This window comes from Homalodisca vitripennis, chromosome 2 (assembly GCF_021130785.1).
Source record: "Homalodisca vitripennis isolate AUS2020 chromosome 2, UT_GWSS_2.1, whole genome shotgun sequence".
Taxonomy (NCBI): Eukaryota; Metazoa; Arthropoda; class Insecta; order Hemiptera; family Cicadellidae; genus Homalodisca; species Homalodisca vitripennis.
Genome location: NC_060208.1, coordinates 132,761,028 through 132,782,430, shown reverse-complemented (window position 1 = coordinate 132,782,430; position 21,403 = coordinate 132,761,028). Strand labels below are relative to the sequence as shown.

Genomic DNA, 21,403 nt, shown 5'->3' with positions numbered 1-21,403 from the left:
GATGTACGACTGATTAGTCGTAAAGTGATTCCTGAACAATAATAGTGTAAGCAATAATAAAACAGTTCTGTCTGTAACTAGATAATAATGATAATTAAAAACTGTGCATTTTAAAAATATTTCTTTTGACGCGGCCTTGGCGCGCGTCTATTTTTTTATCTTAATTTCCTAGCTCTAACCTAATTAAAAACTTATTGCCCCCACGTTTTCTATGATAAACAATTTTGTTTGTAGGTTAAAAATTAATAAAAAGCGTCTATGTTTACTGTGAATATTCATGGAATTTTGTAATTTATTTGCTACAATTGTAGAGGAAAAGTTCAATCTTCATTAAATTTAATTTAGAGCTATTATCTTATACGTTGCAATTAATCATAAATTATGGCCTTAATTAACTGAGAAACAGCTGTGGAAAAATAAACTTTTATTTTACCCGTAGGTATATATCAAACCTTAGACATGATGGAATGGTTTAATTTTAGAGCTAGGTAGCCAAAAAAGCCATAAAGTATATGATTTTTATATATTTAAATGGCAACAATTTGAAAGTTCTTTAATTTTTCCAAATAATACTCAACATTATCGAAAGAAATTTATAATATTCAGATGCATATTATTAAAACATTTAAAAGTACCACAATTTTACGACAAAATATAACGACATAAAAGTATTAAAGGACCACCGTTCTCAAAAAATAAATATTAAATGGCCATCAATACATTTTGATCATATTGGACAAGAGAAAATACTTGACTGTTAACCTAACGACAAGTAATAACAGAAAAAAAAAACGCGTGTGACTCAGGCCCGTAAATTTATAAAATGGATTTGTAATAAAGCCATGTAACCTACATGTACTAACATAAGGCGTGTTTTGAAATTTCTCAGTTCAATGAGATTCGGACTAAGTAAAAACGCCTCTAATTTTGTTTTTATCTTATTTTATACATTATACTTTTATATTTAATGTAGATCTCTAACATAACATTCAGACTTTAAAAAAGTTGTATAGTGTATTTTATATGGTGCGTATTTTAAAGTTTTTAACTGTAGTGGCCAACCAATTTTTTGACCCTGTTGTATACCAAACTCTGAATTTGATGATTATTCTACAAACTTCACACCCCTAGAAACGTTATGGAACAAATAAGACACATTTAAAAAGATGGCTTACTCTGACGGTTCAAGAAATGCTAATACATTAAGATAATGCTGTTTATTGATCATTGCTGGATACGGTCTCATAAGTACTTCCTACTACAGCCGAAAAGCACTTCCTTTGCCTAAAAACATTTTATTTTTTTGTAAATTGTGTTTACAAAGCAAATTCATCTTATACCAATGGTCATGTTACTGCCAGGTTATGAAGGAATACGTCACTGGTGTAATCTGAATTAAACATTATTTAGTATTTCGTCTTTGCAATCTGTACTGACCAAGCACTATACAATTATTATCCTAAATTGATATGTAAACAAATATTTCTGCCTCTTTAGCGAACTTCAGCTGGAAGTATCAACGTCTGTTTGGTGTAAGTTAAGTTTAATAACGTGTCGTAAATATTGTGATGATTTTCCCGAATTCCTAAATATAATGTGAAACTTTCCTTATTTTTCTTTTTATAAAAACCTTTCTCAGACTTCAACAATTGATCTAGCTGTTCTCGAGATTAGAGCGTCTACAAACACATTTTGCGATTAATTTTTATTTTGAATATTCAAAATTCCAAAACGAAAGGAATTAAAAAACTAGAATCACATGAGCAAATATTTACGTTGTAAAAAAATAAACGTAGTCTATAGCTTTAATGTTTCTCTGAAATAGGTACATGAATTTGTTAAAATTAACATGGACAGCTCTGTTCTACTTAAATGGTAAGTTTTGGCACAGACAATTCTGTTGAATATCATGAGCTTCGGAACTGCCCCAACTAGCATTCCTTCTAATGCCCATCTCTAGCCATCAGCTTAATGTATAGTCTTAGTGTACGTTCGCATACTGTGGGATAATGCAGTTGAAAACGCAACAATGCAATGAGGAAAAAATTATGGTGACAGCATTTAGGAAGTTTATAAGAAACAAAATTACAACATCATCTTATATGTTGTGTGATAAATATGAATACTAATATCTATTTATCTATCGTCTAAGAAACTGTGAAGTATAACTAACACAATTATTAGTTTCGGTAAACCAAGATTTTTGAAAACAATGGCAAAAGCGTATTGAATTTTTTTATTTGCCTTTCTTATATTGTGATAATGTTAAACCATTGCTTATGCACCGGTTATCAAGTTGCCTGAGAATTTGCGTACCCTATCAATCATGGAGCTGGAAAATTTCATTTCTGTCCGTCTGTTTTTATGTCTCTCTATCTTTCTGTCCACAAGTATCTCAAAAACAAACTGACCCGTAGACTTCAAAGGATCAATGGAATTATTCCTTAATAGAAATCAGAGGCGGCTCCTTAATAGAGCAAGTGGGGCGCCATTTAGAATGGCCAATAATGTGCGCTAAACCCATTTTTTGTTGAAAAATTAGAATAGCAGCTCCAAACTCCATATTTTAAAACCCTTGGAAACAAACACCCAGTACATACAACAAGCCGATGAATGGAACTATATATGGGATTATACAAAAGAGCTTGTGAACAAGATAACTGCTATTAAATTTAATACATTTATTAGGTGTAACGAGAAATCGGCATAGTAAATACATGAGTAAACGAGCTCAATAAAACCATATAAGATTTTAACATGAGACATTTTAACACGTTTTAGCTTATTCATTGAGTAAATTTTAAAATTAATACCGTTATCGAAGCCTGTCACTCAGTAGGCTGACACAATTTCTGCCAAGGGATGTAAAAATTTCTTTTCTGTACAGTTTTCCGTCTGTCAATCTGCTCGCAGGACATCTCGAGAATGACATCAGCTACATACACTAGGTGTTAGGCTATAAGCAATCTCAGTGAAGCCTGTTACGCGTCATGTGGTGTGGCATCCTCCTACCTTGTACATAGATTGTCGATTTATTACGTAGCCTATGGTTAAACTACTATCATCGAGACGCGCGCGCGCTGTGTGTGTGTGTGTGTGTGTGTGTGTGTGTGTGTGTGTGTGTGTGCGCGCGCGGCGCGCAATTAGCTATGACTCAGTTAGTAGTATATGTATATGACACGACGTAAGTAATAATAGATTAATTACTGCATAATAGTTCAACAATCCTTTTGCATAGCGTATATCTAGTTTCCTGAATCCAGTTCTCAGCGACATCACAAAAGAATAAGTGGTCAGCTGACCTTGGAGCTGCTGTGTTAACTGATATACTTGCTTATATACTTGCGTCCACTTGCACGGAGACATTCCACCTTGTGTTGTCAGTGTGTCTCTGCTCGCAACATGTCTTGCATCTACCGTTTCACTGTACTCTTGCTGTTGGCAAGTGTCCCTTATGCACTGACGTTGAAACTACGTAAGTACAGTATACAGTCAATGAGTTTCTCATATCGTGCCGGTATACAACGTGACCAGACATTAATCCTACAACCTTATGATCTTTGATACATGTTTTAGCTTCATATATCTCGATTAAATATGGCTCTCCTTAGATATTACTTACTATGACATCTTCATCATAGTAATGTTTTGTGGTGGTATAAACTGAAAACCCTGAAAGTAGTCATGGCACAGGCCGCGTAAGCAAAGTAAAACAGTTTCTATATTAGCTTTACATGCATATTTTACAATAATATGAGTATTATTGATTAAATAAGTATCAGAAAACTTACTTAGGAACAGTGTACTATCGTGATAACTCTTCTGGTTTTGATCATTTAAAAACTCTATACTATATGATAATTATTTATTATACATAGTTTTTAGTAGTTTCATAGTAAATCACCTGCAATTTGTATTATAACCAACCGTAGAGTAAAGTTGATTTTTCTGAATAATATTATTAGTATTACGTGTTTCCTGGTATATTTATTCCATATCTCATATTTAATTATTTTATTACGTATACAAATTGCAAAATTGCAATTGTCTCGTTAATGAACATTTAGAGGAAAGGCTGGTGTCTATGTTAATATAATTATAGCTTTGTTTTCAAGCGATAATATTGTGTTCTTGATTGTAAAAATGCCATGTATTACCAGCCTATTTAATGTGGTCAGGTGATACTCGTTCGTTAAAATTCTACAAACGATATTTTATGGTGATTCTCAAATATGTTTCTTTTTACTAATGTTGTATTCCTAAAATAACTCACAATCCTTCCTTTTTAAACTTCGATATTGAAGTACTTCTAGCAAATGTCTAAACTATTTACATGATTTACTAAAGTAACTTTGTTTAATTTGTTTTAATAGTATTTTTTTTATTTCTTACAACTGAAATAAACCGATAGGAAATTAATACAACTGAGTACTTAAGGTTTTAGTAGAAGTTTTAAAAGAATAAAGAAGTAGCCTGTATTGTAACAAAGAAATATACAGGGTGTCCACAAATTACTCTATTAACTGAACATTTGATCTGTCAGATCAAAAGAGATAAGAAATTACATATTATATATACATATATATATATATATTATATGTAATTTCTTAGTTTACTATGTCTGTCCGTTTGTAATTGTTATATAATCATTACATATTTAATTGAATAAATCTATAATGCTCAAACTTTACAAATATTTTTTTATCTAATGAAGACCTGTTTTGAAAAAATTTTCAAAAATATCATATCAGGTTTCAATTTCATATGATGATTTACACTTGTATTAATGAACTAATTAGTGTTTCACTTGTTTTCCTCAACACTAACACATTATAAAAAATGATTCAACAGGCATATCAGAAAGGAATTCGTCAAAAGCGTGCAGAAAATTGCACAGGAAACACTTATTCGTTTCCTTTTTTGATCTTGAGAGAATAGTCCTATTCTTGTCCACGTTTTTCCTTATCATAATAAGTCCTTGTTAATGTAGAATAATTTACTAGTTTTAATCATTCAGATGCAAATTGATATGTAAGCTTTTATTATAAGTTTGAAGTGGCATGAAATCCTGTTTATGTTGCAAAACCCACATATATTTACTGTTGTTACAGCCAATTACATAAAGGCTTGCAAGGCCGACGCCTCGCTGGACTCCTGCGCTCTCAAGCAGGGAGAGGCCGTCATACGCAAGCTAGTACACGGTGGGTATATTGTTAGTCCGTATCCTACTAATTAGTCAACACTACAATGCTTGCGCGCCTGAGACAACTCTCTATATGTTGATATTGCGTGTTTGGTGTCTCGCCGGACTCTTGTGTGCTAAAGTAGAAACAGTCATACGCAAGCTAGTACACCGGTGGTAGTACACGTGGTATATTGTTAGTCCGTATCCTACTAATTAGTCAACACTACAATGCTTGCGCGCCTGAGACAACTCTCTATATGTTGATATTGCGTGTTTGGTGTCTCGCCGGACTCTTGTGTGCTAAAGTAGAAACAGTCATACGCAAGCTAGTACACGGTGGGTATATTGTTAGTCCGTATCCTACTAATTAGTCAACACTACAATGCTTGCGCGCCTGAGACAACTCTCTATATGTTGATATTGCGTGTTTGGTGTCTCGCCGGACTCTTGTGTGCTAAAGTAGAAACAGTCATACGCAAGCTAGTACACGGTGGGTATATTGTTAGTCCGTATCCTACTAATTAGTCAACACTACAATGCTTGCGCGCCTGAGACAACTCTCTATATGTTGATATTGCGTGTTTGGTGTCTCGCCGGACTCTTGTGTGCTAAAGTAGAAACAGTCATACGCAAGCTAGTACACGGTGGGTATATTGTTAGTCCGTATCCTACTAATTAGTCAACACTACAATGCTTGCGCGCCTGAGACAACTCTCTATATGTTGATATTGCGTGTTTGGTGTCTCGCCGGACTCTTGTGTGCTAAAGTAGAAACAGTCATACGCAAGCTAGTACACGGTGGGTATATTGTTAGTCCGTATCCTACTAATTAGTCAACACTACAATGCTTGCGCGCCTGAGACAACTCTCTATATGTTGATATTGCGTGTTTGGTGTCTCGCCGGACTCTTGTGTGCTAAAGTAGAAACAGTCATACGCAAGCTAATACACGGAGGGTACCCTGAGAGGCTGTACTCTGCACAAGTCTGTGTACCCTACTAACAGGGCAAGAGTCCGCCACAACATGTGTCGGGTAACAGGCTTCGCTAAGTTGCATGTCAAATTGTAAGTCTGTAGTTCACTACATTTTCAAGATCCTGCGGTCAAATACAATCTTTCTGGCAGACAAAATAAAACTCTGTCAACTTGCTGTGTGAACTTGGTGACAAGATCTGATTTCAGCGCATATTTTGTAGAATATTTTATGTATTTAAGTATTAAGTAATACAAGTTCCGGCGAAGTAGGGGAGCACTATAACGCAAGCTTGCGCTGAAATCAGATCTTGTCACCAACGTTTAACATTCACTTTATTTCATACAATTATTTTTCTTTTTTACTGTATGAATAGTCTGCACGTACTAATATGTAACTTTTAAAATGCTTCTAATCGGCTTTTTTACGAATTTATTCATTCTCCTAAAGATACTATCATGGCTACCCAAAATACCAATTTAAAAATATTTACAAATGCTCAGCGAAATCTCTTGAAGTTACATAAACCATAAACGAACTTAGAGTTTCTAATATATAAATAAAATTGAATACATTCTGTAGGTCAGTTCGTGTCTAGATATCGTGAGAACAGGCTGACGAGTCGAAAAACGTAAATGAAAATTATTCATTTTTTACTTCACTAATGCTCAGCCTTAACTAGGATTCTGAATGTTAATATTGCCTGGTCGATGTCTCCCTGCTTCAGCGAGACACCGTCATACGCAAACTAATACACGGTAGATACTCTGAAAGTCTGTACTCTGTATGTGTCCTACTAACTAATCAACACTACAATGTTTGTAACCCTGAAGCAGCACTCTATATTGATGCTGCCTGTTGGAGCTTCGCTCATGTTGTCATAAAAAGAAGTAAATCGTCGAAGAACAAATTTACCCGTACAGGGTAAATATAGACTCTTCTGTTTTCGGCTATAGTTAAACAGCGACAAAATAAAAACTGTTGCTTTAAAAACTAAAGAAAATCTCAATTATTTTGATGCCATATTTCAAAATGGCATTATCGTTGTTAATTTAATGACTAAAGTTTGTTGTTTTACAAACTTTGTATAATTCACTTTAGTCTTATAACATTAACAATATATTATTCCACCTTTATTCTAAAATAGTTATATGAATATATTAGTAAGTGGCGTGAGGCCATGTTGCACCGGCCAGTTGTGGGAGTTTGTGTTGTAAGGGTCTATAATCCGTCAAGGTTCTAGGTTCTACCTACTGTAATATGTACATACTGTATATTGTAATAGTTAAGGCTGTTTTCAATGCAAAAGTACTAAGTTAAGTAATAAAATAATGGTCAGCCTGACAAGAGAATTATTAAATGTTGAGATAAAAGTGTACATTTTGTTAACTGTTGAAATTTAAGAAAATAAAATTCTTTATTCTTTATTCTTTCTCTGATCATAATACTACATAAATATCTTTGCTTATGTTATTTTTGACTCTAGGAGATCCTAAGTATCGCATTCCAGACATGGATCCTATGAAGATCACTGAACTCGTGGTAAACCAGGGCGATCAACAGATCGGTCTCAACCTCACCATCAAAGACTTCGGAATTTACGGCCTCAAAGAGGCAAAGTTCACCGGTTCCAGGTAAGTACTACGGGCGGATTTTGCGTCCATAAAACTTATTAAATACATAATCAATTTTTTGGATTAATGGGAATTTATGTAACTAAAATTTACCTATTCAAGTATTCAACATATATAAGTAAATTATTATAATTATAACTAAACTCTGTTCTCTAATTTCTATTCTTTAAATTCACTCGTAGGTTACGAGCAAAGTGTAAAAACAATTTTTCTGTTGAACAGCTAGTCGTTCTATACATTACCAAAAATCAGCAAAGCACGTTTCATAAGAAAGTGTTCCTAAAGTAGACTTGCAGCACGACTTTCTCCGATTAACTACAACGTTGTTACCTACGTTAGGATAATTTTGGTTGAATGGATAAATTTAGGTTTATTTAAATAATGTTATGTCTTAAATTAGTAGTAGTCTACCTTGCACGGTAAATATTTCTTTACTAATTATTAACATAGGGAAAAGTGATAATACTGTGAGATAATAATTTGATGTCATACTTGACCAAATATTATTGAATTATTTAGTTAGTGCATATATACAGGGTATAAATCCTGATACGCCTGGATATATTCCAAACGGATTGAGGAATTCATGTACATACAATCATCACCATACTTATTAAATACTGTTTTGAAGATTTTTTGAGGACAAAATTCGTCTCTTTTCAAAGAGGGGTAGAAGAGGGAAACTTCAAATTTTCAAATTGCAACCCCTATCTTGTGACATGTCATTTTAAAAGTCTATTCAATGAAAACACAGTGACACGAAGACAACTTCTCTACACGTTCCTAGCAAAAGTTATGGGCAAATGACCCCTTTCATTGTAACGCCGGCGCCACCTAGAAAAATAACACCTCATACTAAAACTGCACAACAACAAAATTAGATACTACATAAAGAGATAAGCTGGGCACCTCGAAGTCTTACTGAAAGATATCACGTATGCATTTTGTTGATATACGCAAGACATTGATATTGTCCCTACAGATTATAATTTTTGGGTTATTTGCATATGTTTTGCTAGAAATGTTTACCAGATATTTTTTAGTGGCATTTTGTTTCTTTTTGGTTGACCTTTAAAAGCACATGTCATGAGATAAGGGGTTGCAATTTTAAAATTTGAAGTTACCCCATCCTACCCCGTTTAAAAATAGGGATGGAGATATTTTGATCTCTGAAAAAAATCCAAAAATGTATTTTTATAAGTATGGTGAAGGTTGTACATTGATATCTCAATCCGTTAGGAATATATCCAGGCGTATATATAATAAAATAGATATATGTTTATGTGTGTGTATATATATATATATATATATATATATATATATATATATATATATATACACTTATACATATATGTTGTCTACATACTCTACATACTGCCAGAATTTCACATAGTACATATTATATAGTCATACAATCACTTCTTAGAACAATATATTTAAAAAATATCACAGACAAAGAGATAAATCTCGTTTCTCTGTGAAAGTACACACACATACCTGTATACTGTATGTTCTGCATTGCCGATTACTATGACCACCTTTTCCGTATCCTTACGTTTCGTATGTCATATGTTCACTAACTCGTGCAGATAATGAACATTTCATTTGCTCCATGCAGTCACAACTACATGATATTTCGTTACCTCCCTGAGTAAACGGTGAATAGTATCATTCACTGGTCTCAGACAGTTCTCCAGTTTCTTTGCCGGTTTCAATACAGTTTTTATGTTGTGTTAAACACAAACAAAACATCTATTTTGTCACTGATAGCTTACGTTAGGTTTTTAGCTTATCTATACTTTAATATGCTAAACAATGTTAAAGGATGTCTATTTCATCAGGCACAGTTAGAGCTATATGAAAATTAATCAGGACACCAACGCCTTAAAGGCGACTCTCGAACCACCACCAATGGTCGGACAGGCTGACTGATTGAATTGACAGGATCGCTCAGCGATCACCCAACCAAGAAGCAGCCAAGTCCTTGAGTCGGTTATCTTGGGATGGAGGTAGAGGCATGTACTCCCTATTTTATCCGTAAAAGATTCACTATTCCTTGCATGTAAATAATAATTCAGGAAAATAGTTTTACAGTGTTTCCTGTAATGTTTTGTGCAATATACTTTTCTCTCCATTTCAATTATTTTTAACTGTCATGTATATCACATGATTAATGAATTTATTTAATACCTCGGATCTCTGAGCCGGATGATGGTGAGATTGGATATATTAGTCTGACTACCTCGTTGTTATTACCTGCAAAATACCAAAGTCCTACAGAAAACATGGTAAATTTCATAACAGGATGTAAGGTATTTATATGTTTTAATTCATCTACGCTGTCTTTAATATGAGATCAAACTGTCATATATATACGTAATAAGTCCATAACATCAAAGTTTTTGGTGTTCCTCCAGGTGTGACGTTCTCAATCTTTTTCATATATAGATAACTTTACCGAGCCATTTTAGATTAATTTGCACAAGTTTTGTATAAATGTATACTTGACGATACATGGACGCCAATGACAGATTATTGGTCTTTACTTCCTTTGCCGTCATTCCTCTTTAGTTTTAACACAAATTAAAAACACGACTGAACTCTATTTTCCCCACGTTAAGTTATAAGATTATTTATTCATGATTTAACTGAAGAAATATTTTTAAAAAAGGAACGTCTTAGCATTATCTGGTGATTTATTTTCCAAAACTAGCATTATCTAATTGTACCGATTGTATTAAATAATAATTATTTTGGGGTAGCTGGATTACCGGTGGAAGGAGTAGGCCCAGAAGAATGATAAGGACTGGACAGTACAAAGAAGCTTCTATCAGCGAGGCGCGCATCGCAGATGGTAGTGTTTGATAACGAAATTGAGAGGTGGGGTGAGGTAGAGGTGCCGTACCTCCCGTCTCAGTTGATCGGAAGTAGTAGTAACGAGTAAAGTCTTTGAAAGTGCTTAGGGTTGTTCTTGCTAATTATTGTCATCGAACCTGCGGGTAAGTGAACTTTTTAACTGGAGTCCAGTCAATATTCATTCTTATTTATTTTGAATAATTTTGGGGAAAGAAATATTGTAAAAATTAAATTTAATGGGAATTTAGGAACTTGTCCTTTTGATCTGTGCAATATAAAACTTGTTGTGCAGTGAGCACATGTATATAAAATTTTATGTAAAAATACTCAGAGTTTTGTGGTTGTTACAAAATTCTTTAATTCTCTAACACTGAAAAGAAGTAATTTTAATTCTCTAACACAGAAGAATTTTTATAATACAAATATTTTTGATATTTAAAGTAAAGTAAAGAAATTAGTAACAGAATAAAATTGAATTTTGAAGATAAATTAAAGTGAAGAATTGCCAGATCAGATTAGAGTCCTTTGTACATTTTTTTTAATGACGAATATATGCAAGTTTGAACTTAAAAGTCATCAAGAAGTTTTTATTTAAATTTTAAATCCAGTGATTATTTTCAAGAAGAAGTTTTATTTTAGTTTTGAACTTTATTAATTTCAGAAGATTTCCGTTTCCTTTTTGAACCTTCACAAAACTTAAATTTCAAAGCTAACCCCTCATGTGCCAGTAAAACGGTACATAATAATAAATAATAAAGCTTACTTTAATGTACACCATTTCTACGAGTACAATAAAAAATATATATATATATACAAAATTTTAAAGGATCTCTAAGTGAGTCTAGTATACAAAGCAAATTATTGCAATAAATATTTATCCTTCTATAAACCCGTTCCTTCATCAATAAACCTGAATGTATCGCAATAGTTGTCATAGCTTTTAAAGATACAACTGTTTTACATCGTGTAAAACTTGTATAAGATGTACGTAACAGGTCTAACTAGTTTTCATAAATATGCTATTTTAAAACATCCCTCAGTGTAATATCAACTTTACAGAATGGATCTAAAGAAGAAGCATGTCGAGTGGGACTTCCTCATTCCCAAACTGATGATTCTGGGTGATTACATAGCTTCTGGGAAGGTTCTCGTTCTGCCCATATCAGGGAATGGCAAGGGAAATATCACTCTTCGTAAGTACATAGAAATATCGTGTCCCCGTATATATGTTGGAGAAGTTTCATTGTATTACTAACATTTATTAAGTGCAGGGACGGGGGGAACGAACGGGTCCTTTTGTCCTTTTCCCTCAACACCAAGAGCATTTTATTTCAAAAAGTCAATTCACTATTAGATTATTTTAACGAAAAATAGTATTTATGAACTTTAAAAAGAATTCTACAACAATATATAAATTCAAACTGTATAACTGTTTTAATTTACGAAATACACAGCACTGCACAAATAATTCAATTTAGTTAACAACGCTAAATATTTCACCGTCACGCAGCAACTACGAAATTGAGGTTAATTCCTACTATTTTTTGTGGCTTCTCCCTGTACTCGGTACTTTCAGTAACCGAGTGAAAGATATATTCGTATTTGTTTAAAATCATAAGTAACAGAGTACTCCTAAAATATTAGAGTTACTTTTACTGTTAAACGAGTCCGAATACTTTGTACCACGAACGGCGGTAAACTTGTAAAGTATCTACAATATCGTAAAAGTAACCTGTACCGGGACCTTTCGGTTTGCGATGACTTGTACTCTTAAGACGACGAATATCCGGTACAAGGTATCTCTTGGAGTTGTCCCGATATGATCAGTTGTCACAGTAGTGAGTATGTTGCCAAGTTCTGAACAGTTCCGAACTGTGTTAGTTTGTTGTCATTCGTTGTCAGTAGGCTACGAGGCAACACCGCCCCGGGCAGTATGACGATTTGCGCGTTAAAACGAGCATTTACCGGTTGCGGTAAATTAAAAGAACGTGCTCGATTTAATCTTTGTTACACATTTTAAAATTTTAAATAATGATATGCAAAATTACATGATCATGGCTAAAAGCTCCATGACTTGACCAAATTTTTAGGATCACCCAGTAAAAATTCAAAAATTAACATGGTATTTTGATAAAAACATTTTTCCCATACTATACTAATATTCTAAAATACTCAATTACAGTACACTTGCATATATCTTGTTTAAACATTTAATCATTACCTAATCACAAGTTTCCGAGTTCTGTATGTTCAAAGATGCAATTTGGTCAAAAAGTGCCGAAAACCGGTATTTTTCTTGTTGTCATTAATATAAAAACTAAAAGTTATTGCTATTGAACATTTTTATATGTGCAAACGCAGAATGAACAAACTAAATTTTAAAACTCCTATTATTGGAGCTCTATTAGTTTGTGATCCGAGAGTAATCCAGACTTAGCTTTGGTCTTGATTTTCTATTTAAACTTAAATATTTTATTGAATATTATGTTAATATTTTGAATAAATTTTGTTTTACTTAAGAAGAGTAACGTCATTTAACAAAATAGTTTGTCATTTTGTATTTTTTGTTTTTATTATTTTATGAATGTATTGTATATGTTTGATGAATAAAACATGTATAATTAAATTTGATAAGCTACTTACATAAATGTTAAGTGGCACAAGGTTATTTTACATTTTTTATTCTTATTCCAATATAATGGTTGAAATATTGATTTTGTACCATAATTCTTGTATATACTGCTCTTTACTCCTCTTGGCAGTTATGAATAGAATCAAGCCTATCAACAGAAATTTGTCAAACAATACTCTAATTCAGAAATGCATGGAAAGACTCTGAGTCCAAATGATTTTTTCAATAAAGTTCTATGGTCACGGGCACCAAAATGAGTTATAATACACTTGATATAGTCAAAATGGGATTTTGAGCCTCTATTAGTAGGCCTGATTTTAAAATCCGGTTACTCAGGTAGGGTAAAGGTGTTGTAAGAACTCTTTGGCGGGCTGATGCAAACTGTGGGCTAATGGCGTTTGATCCGGCAAATAAAAGCCGATAAAAAAGCTGATGAGATGAAACATTTCTAAAAACTACAGAAAAACCAGTTCATGTAATGACGTAATTCTATTTGATAAAATACACAAAAATTGTAAATTAATACTTTTAAAATAACCCACAGAAAAATAGGTTTAAACTGAATATTAATTATTATTACTGAATAGTTTATCGTATATAAAAAGTGATCACAGCTAGTCGTCTCTCACAACTAAGCTATACGCGTTGCACCCAATCTACTAATAAATTTCACTGTTTCAATTTGACATGGAAATAAATAAAAATAACCTTTCTTTACCTCAACAGACTCATTCTAAACTAAAGAACTGGTATTTTTTCTCCTTTTATGTTTTACAATTTGTACAAACTCAAACAGTTTAAAAACTAAAAATATGTGGTATATTTTTATGTTATAGAAACAACCAAAATTAAATATTTTCTCAAAAACAATTGGCAGTAACTAAATCTGAAAACCTGTTTCTCTACTCACAAATGTTCAGAATAGAACAGAATAGTTATATGCTATTCAATATAAGTACATAATCTACACACAATCGCATTTAAAGTAATTTTTAAAACCAACACAACAGTTTTCTATCCTATACAACTATAGGGTAGATATTACTATATGAAAATAAACTACTAACACACAATATGCGTATTGGGCAATAATAATAACACTAAATCATAATAATAATTTGATAAAAGTATTTTATCAAATTACCGAAAAAGTGAACACGTTCATTATAAAGATTGTCGATAAACGTTGCTTATAGTCCAACATTTATTCCAAGTGCTCCAAGAATTGCAAGTGCCCAGATACAATTTTCATAGTTTTATAATTCTAGATTTTTAGCGTAGTTTTCTTATATTGTAAAAAGTAGAGGCATTAGATCTTTAAAGAAATAAATTAGTTGTAACCTGCGATAAATTTAGTAGAATAGGATGGTAGTAAAGGGTTCGAAATATCTATATATTATAACTAACTAATCGTATGACACGTATGTAAAAGTGTTGTGTACGCGTCATTTTACAAGGGGAACAGACCGGACATGGTGATTTACTCACTGGCTATTGCTGACATAGCTATGTATGAATTATTTATGTGACAGTCGACTTTAGAGTGATAAACCAAAAATATGGATTGAGAAAATTTACAATTCATTATTTCTAACCCTTTTATCATCCTCCCATTCCTACCGCAACTAAAATTATTTTGGGTAGGATCGATTCCATGTACAGGTAAAATTCCTATATTGATTGACACACAAACTAGTCTATGTTTACATACAATACAAATTTATTGGCTATTATTTCTTCTGCTGGAAAGACAGAAGTAGCTTTTAATGCGTCTTTATTTAAATTACAAGCGCGTATTTTGTTTAGTATTTTCCTTGTAATAATTGAGTAAAAAATAGCTGGGAGTAGTTATTTGGATCATTTTATCTTTTTAAGTTATAGCACTTGACACCATACTTTCAGTCTATAACTAAAACTGGACACACTGGACTATAAGTTATCTTGAGAGCTGAATTTAACAACCAATGATTTGTATCTTTCAGTTAACGTGAACGCCACATACAAGTTTGACTATAAGCTTGAGAAGGTCAAAGGAGAAGACTATCTGAAAATTACAACGAAGAAGTTGGTATTTGACACTTCGAGGCTGTACGTTCGTATGGAGAACCTATTCAATGGTGAAAAAGTTCTGGGTAAGATTATAAGTGTAATTTTTCGACATAACAATATACAGAATGCCCTATCAAATTATTCTATCAATCTTTATTTTTGGGTCAAAATAAGTAAGTAATGGCATGTAAAGTCTTGCTTAGTTTACCGTGTGTTTGCCTGTGTATTTAGGAAAAAATATATATTTAAAATTTAATAAGTTTAAAGTTTAAACACTGCAAAATTTTAATTCTAGTTAATATCTTTTAATAATAATAACGTCTTTATTTGCAGCGATTTTCAACATTATATTGTTGTTTTTCAAAATAACTGAAGTCATACATTTTAAATCAAGGCACATAAAAATCTATATCATCATCCGAGAAATATAAAATTAAACTAATCTAACCTAACTTAAACTAATCTAATACATTACACAGCTATTTAGAGGTGAAACACTCCTCCTCCACAGCCAGTCTCAGATTGTCCTTAAACGAGGAATATCCATAAGCCTTTAGACTGTGAGGGACACTGTTGTATATCTGGGGGCCAAAGTATTGAAATCCATTCCTCCCCATCTCCAGCCTGACCCTGGGCACCTCCAGCATGGCGTCCTGCCGAGTGTGACAGTCCCTAATCTCAGCCCGGGTCTGTAGCATCCCCCTGAGGTAAGAGGGTTTTCCCGTCAGCAACACCTTGTGAACAAGGCAAGCCACCTGGAGTTTGAAAATGTACTTTATCGGGAGGATCCTTGCTGTACGGCGATACTGGCTAACGTGATCAAATTTTCTCAGGCCGTACACAATTCTTACAGCAGAGTTCTGTAACCTATCAATCAGGACCGCACCCTCAAGGGTCAATCTTCCCCCAAATACAGGAAGAGCATAAACAATAACTGGGAAAACCACAGCTTTGACAATCTTCAGTTTCACTTCCTCCTGGAGCAACCCCTTAAACCTAAACAACACTCTTAACCTATTCATTACACCACGATTGATATTTTGAACATGGTTCAAGAAGGTTAATCGTCATAAAACTATCATATCAGCTCTCAAAATTTTAAAACTGTATGGCCTATAGTATCTAAAAAAGAAGGTTTTATAAAAACATTTGTAGGAATACTGAAATGTGGATTATTTTGAGCATATAAACACTCTTCGAAATTTGTTTCGATACATAACATGTTGTTTTGCAAAATAGATCTTGGAATTTGTTTATGTACTGTAAAAAAACTAAACATTATGTACAGTTTACCAACTAAATGTATTTTTTAAAAGGGATATTGAGTTACAATTTATAAAAAGATAAAATAAAATGTAAAGGGCAATTCGGATAATATAAAATGTAATAATATATCCAAACAAATTTCATTCGAAGTATTCAAAATGAAGCCAGTAATTTCATCTATTAAATGTAATATTTGGGTGATTATTAATCAGCAATTAAACAACATTAATAACTCTACTATCGCATTTTAAGTGAAGGAGTGCTCAGTAAAACCTTTATTGTATCACAATAATACAATACCTTTGTTTTTCAAAAAATAATACAAATTTCACTATGCTTATAAATATTTCATAAAACCACCTTTTTTGTTGCTATAGGCCACATAATTTCAAAAATCGCCTAACTGACATGATATTCTTATAAAAATTAAAAGTAAACACATATTATTAGAATAAGAACTTTTAGAATGTTTAACTAAACACAGACACATGCGCGGTAAAAATAAACATCCGTGTTTCAATTTTCTTCAAACACTTTTATAAAATCTTCTATGTTTTAATTATTACAGTCTAAACATTTTGTTTGTTCACAATTTTGAAACATAATATGATATTTTTTTAATAACATTCTAAAAACGCGTCCTTTTTTATTTCTGTATGCAATTTAAATATATATTTTACCTCAAAACCAAACACATGCCTTAAATTAAGCTAAATAGGACTATCCTTTATATGACATTATTTACTTATTTTGACCTGATAAACCAGTGGTGGAGTTAGATAGTGTAGTTTATGGACACCTGTATTTTTGCTGAAGTTCTAACGTAACATTATGTTAATTTCCGATTTCTTCTGTTATCCAATTTTGGGAAGAGAGGCAAAATTTTGCTTTCAAATGCTAACGTTACACATTGATGCTATTAGAATTTAGTACATATAATATTCATTTGAAAGTATTAAAACCAATATTAACTTAAGCATAACCAAAACATACTGTGGTCTAATAACTAGAAAATAGTATTTAAAAGAACTGATTCATGTAAATAACTAAAATATAGTTCTAATAAATAAAAAATAGTACTTCGAAAGACAGATTGCTTTGCAAATTGTCCAAGACAATACAATAAAAGATATGGCCCTTACATAAACAATATTAAATTCTTTATCCTTATAAGTTCCACTGACTTTATGGTCTGTTACGTTACAGCGTTTTGTGTAACTATAACCTTTGCCTGTATATATAACTGTATAACGGAGCATTGTTTTCAAGTAAAATATTTTGTTTTTTAGGCTTTAGAGTAAAAATTTGTTCCTCAAAAGTCATTGAAAGCCTGTCTTTGCTTTTAAGTTCTTATTTAATTGAGAATTTACCACGTATAGCTCACCTTTTCAAATTAACCACGTGTATTCTTCTATATCATAGGAAGTGTTTAGGTTTTGAAATTGTCCATCTGTAAGCAATATTAGCTTATACGTTTCACCATGTTAGCTCCACGCGCACCGTATAGTACAGTGACATAAAATAGTTCATGTAAGTACCACACACTTTGTTAACCCATAGTCTTGCATAGTAAATCGGCAGTATGTGGGAAGCAATGTTTCAGGAATATAAACTCAAATGGGAGATTCTTTTATAATGATCTTTTAAGATTAAATGTCACCGAAATGGAGCCATACAAAATTATATATATAACATAATTTTCCCAGATACTTTTGTAACGATGTGAGCAGGGTGCTTCTGAGAAATTGGCACAAGCTCTGATTATAATAGTAGACATGGTTGAAGAAAGACTTAAGGTTGTTTATTTATCAGGTGGACTCGTAAATGTAAACGACTTTTATACTATTTTTAAAACCAGCTTTTAATTACGTGAATACCAATCATTAAAATAAATCAGAACTTGTATTCAAAAATAGCTTTTCTACGCGAAAGGTAGCTTAAAAACCAAACCACTTTTTGTGTCTAATATCATTTCTTGTAGTTGTACCAAGCTAATTTCGAACATCTAAAACCTTTTCTGGTCATTATCACGTGTTTATTGAATTTCCAATGATACATAATATAATAAAATGCGAAAGTACCTTTGTTTGTTTATTTGCTTTTCTCGCATAAACAATTCAACCGATTGTACTGAAATTTTACATGAACATTCTTACGGTCACTAGAATAACGTAGGCATATTCTTATATCGACTATGACCCACTGGTCTCTAATGCAGCAAATAATCCCACCTTGATTTGTAAAGTAGTATATTTTGAATTTAAAAAGCGCGTTAAATGTAATCAACCGTTCTGTGTAAACATTGTATTGAAAAAGCAAAGTCATACGATCAAATAATTTAATCACTACTATCAATTTGTTGACATTTATAGTGTGAAATTCCATTCACCAAAAGAGTAACCATTAACTTTCACACCGTTTTTAGATTTTAGTTATTAGGTAATCAATTAGGTATGACTCATGTACCTTAGAATATGCCCTAAAACATAACATGGTCAGGATTTCAATCCGAAGACTCCCTTTGAAGCTGTTGGCAAGCTAGATAAAGTTTACTGGACTGTGCTGTCGAACTAAAGTTTGCTGGACTGTGCTGTCGAACTAAAGTTTGCTAGACTGTGCTGTCGAACTAAAGTTTGCTAGACTGTGCTGTCGAACTAAAGTACCAAGTCCAACTTTAAATGTTCTAAAATACTAAAATTATTTTTCAATGTATATAGAAACAAACACGTAAATAGTGTCATTGTTTGTAAACTTCTAACTGTACATTTGCAGCAAATATTAAGTATTAATTATAAAAAGCAAAGTTAATAGATATTACTTTTTACTATAAATTCAAATACTGTTATAAAACTCTTAGTTATCTTTTGACAGAAGTAGACTTCTCTGATCTGTGATATATATTTTCTTGGTAATGGCACAAGGCAAATTCATTGGCATCGGGAAATATGATTCACTCGAACCAGCAGTGGTCATACATGTGCAACGCCTACCAAATTGCATGAAATACACTGGGTAACTGCTAGCAATGATGATTTAAAATACAAATCAGTCTAAGTTTTACTATACATTTAAAGACTGCTATGAAACCTATTTTAATTGTTTTTGACAGAAATAATCTTATTGGACCTGTGTATGTATATGTTTTTCTTGATCGTAAAAAAGTAAAATCGACTGTGGAACAAAAAAATACTAAGACCAAAGTAAATTACAACGGCCATAATCAATATACGCCTTTAAACATATTTTCTTAATTATGGCAAGAATGCAAACATTTGCGTGCAAAATATAATTCACTAGAACCATAAGTGTTCGAACAGGTGCAAAACATACTAAATTGCGTACAAAGACGCGTGTAACTGCTATTATCAGTTTTAGAATTTTGTTCCCTTTTTTAATGACAATTGTTTTGTTCTTTCTATTGACAACAATGAAAACTTTACAGTGTTTCATACATTTTGTGTTACCTTACTACAGATAACAGATAATGGTCCTTACTTCCAATTTTTTCAAACAGGGGATGCCATGCACCAGTTTATGGACGAGAACTGGCGAGATGTAGTGAAGGAGTTGGGTCCAGCGATCGCAGATGCCATTGGCTCCATCTTCACTCTCATCCTGACTAACATCGCCAGCGTCGTACCCTTCAAGGATATGGTTACTAATTGAATATCCACCACAGTCTCATATCATTGATGTCTCAGCTTCATATCATTTACCTCAGAGCTTAATAGTATAACATTCGTAGATAGTATAGATAAATATTGTTGATATATTTGCAATGTAAATATTTTAATCATCTGCCGTTATTAAACTCTTCATGATTTATTGTTATTAGGCCTAATTCAAGTTTTTTTCAACAGTTTAATATTAAGTGCTTTAAGTTTAACCTTTACGGCTGATAAATTGCAATCTGCTTATGGAATAGACATGGTATATTTTAGCATCAATTCAAAAGAAATTCATCGACGACTTCAGTCTTTGAACTGAAAGGTTTACTTAACTTTTCAATCAAAATAACAATCATTATTTAATCTGAATAATTAAATTATATTAATGTAACTGACGCTGGAACAATCAGGCTTTTTGAAGGTAAAATGGCCCGAAGAAAGACTATTTCAAGAAATGTGTTTAAGAGGACATTTTGATAAAGGCTATAGAGGATCTTAAATGTTTTGTTATTTGTAGAGTTTCATTATATAGAAACTATATTGTGTATTAGACACTATGCATTTTAATTATTTAAAACTAAGAGCCACATTCAGTTACTTTCGATTAACAAAATAGATACAGTGAAACTAACGAAGTAAGTGGTCCACAAGTACTTAACTTGTGAGTTGGCCAGACTTTGAGAGTTGCTGAACATCGACCATTTCATGTCTCTTGTTAACTTTGCCAGAACCGTTAAACCTCAACATTGTAAGCCTGCTAACCACGTGGGTCGTAGCAGGATTCGCTGAGATCCATTGCTGTAACTCATTACATTATTGGCAGGAAGAACGACAGGTAATAATACGGTAAAGAAATGTTCACATCCCCCATCAAACAAAAGAGCAAATGTATCAGCCTAATGAGTGATAGGTATCAAAGAAGCCCAGCCTTGGTTCGACGTGTAATATCATAGAATCCTTTCTTGGCAATGTAGAAATGAAATATCTCGTCTACAGATCATATCTTTCTCAATGTATCTTGCCACAAGACACATTCATATGTTTGTTCATTAAACAGGTTTCATATCAGTTTTTAAATCATAAAAGTCTACATAGCAAATCACAATAAATGGTGTTGGACTAGTTGATATAATTAAGCTA

At 32.6% G+C, this 21,403-nt stretch overlaps 1 protein-coding gene across 2 annotated transcripts; it reads left to right on the top strand.

The window, feature by feature from the left end:
* The first annotated feature begins 3,333 nt into the window (after nt 1-3,333).
* On the top strand, nt 3,334-20,426 carry LOC124356336 (protein takeout-like). 2 transcript variants are annotated; one of them, XM_046807520.1, is made up of 6 exons: nt 3,334-3,475; nt 5,112-5,201; nt 7,645-7,792; nt 11,708-11,841; nt 15,263-15,412; nt 20,110-20,426. In XM_046807520.1, the coding sequence occupies exons 1-6, from the start codon at nt 3,403-3,405 to the stop codon at nt 20,259-20,261; spliced, it is 747 nt and encodes a 248-aa protein (XP_046663476.1). In that variant the 5' UTR covers nt 3,334-3,402; the 3' UTR covers nt 20,262-20,426. The 2 variants fall into 2 exon arrangements, with proteins under 2 accessions (XP_046663476.1, XP_046663477.1); XM_046807521.1 differs by lacking the exons at nt 3,334-3,475; nt 5,112-5,201 and adding an exon at nt 5,880-5,983.
* Nucleotides 20,427-21,403: the final 977 nt, after the last annotated feature.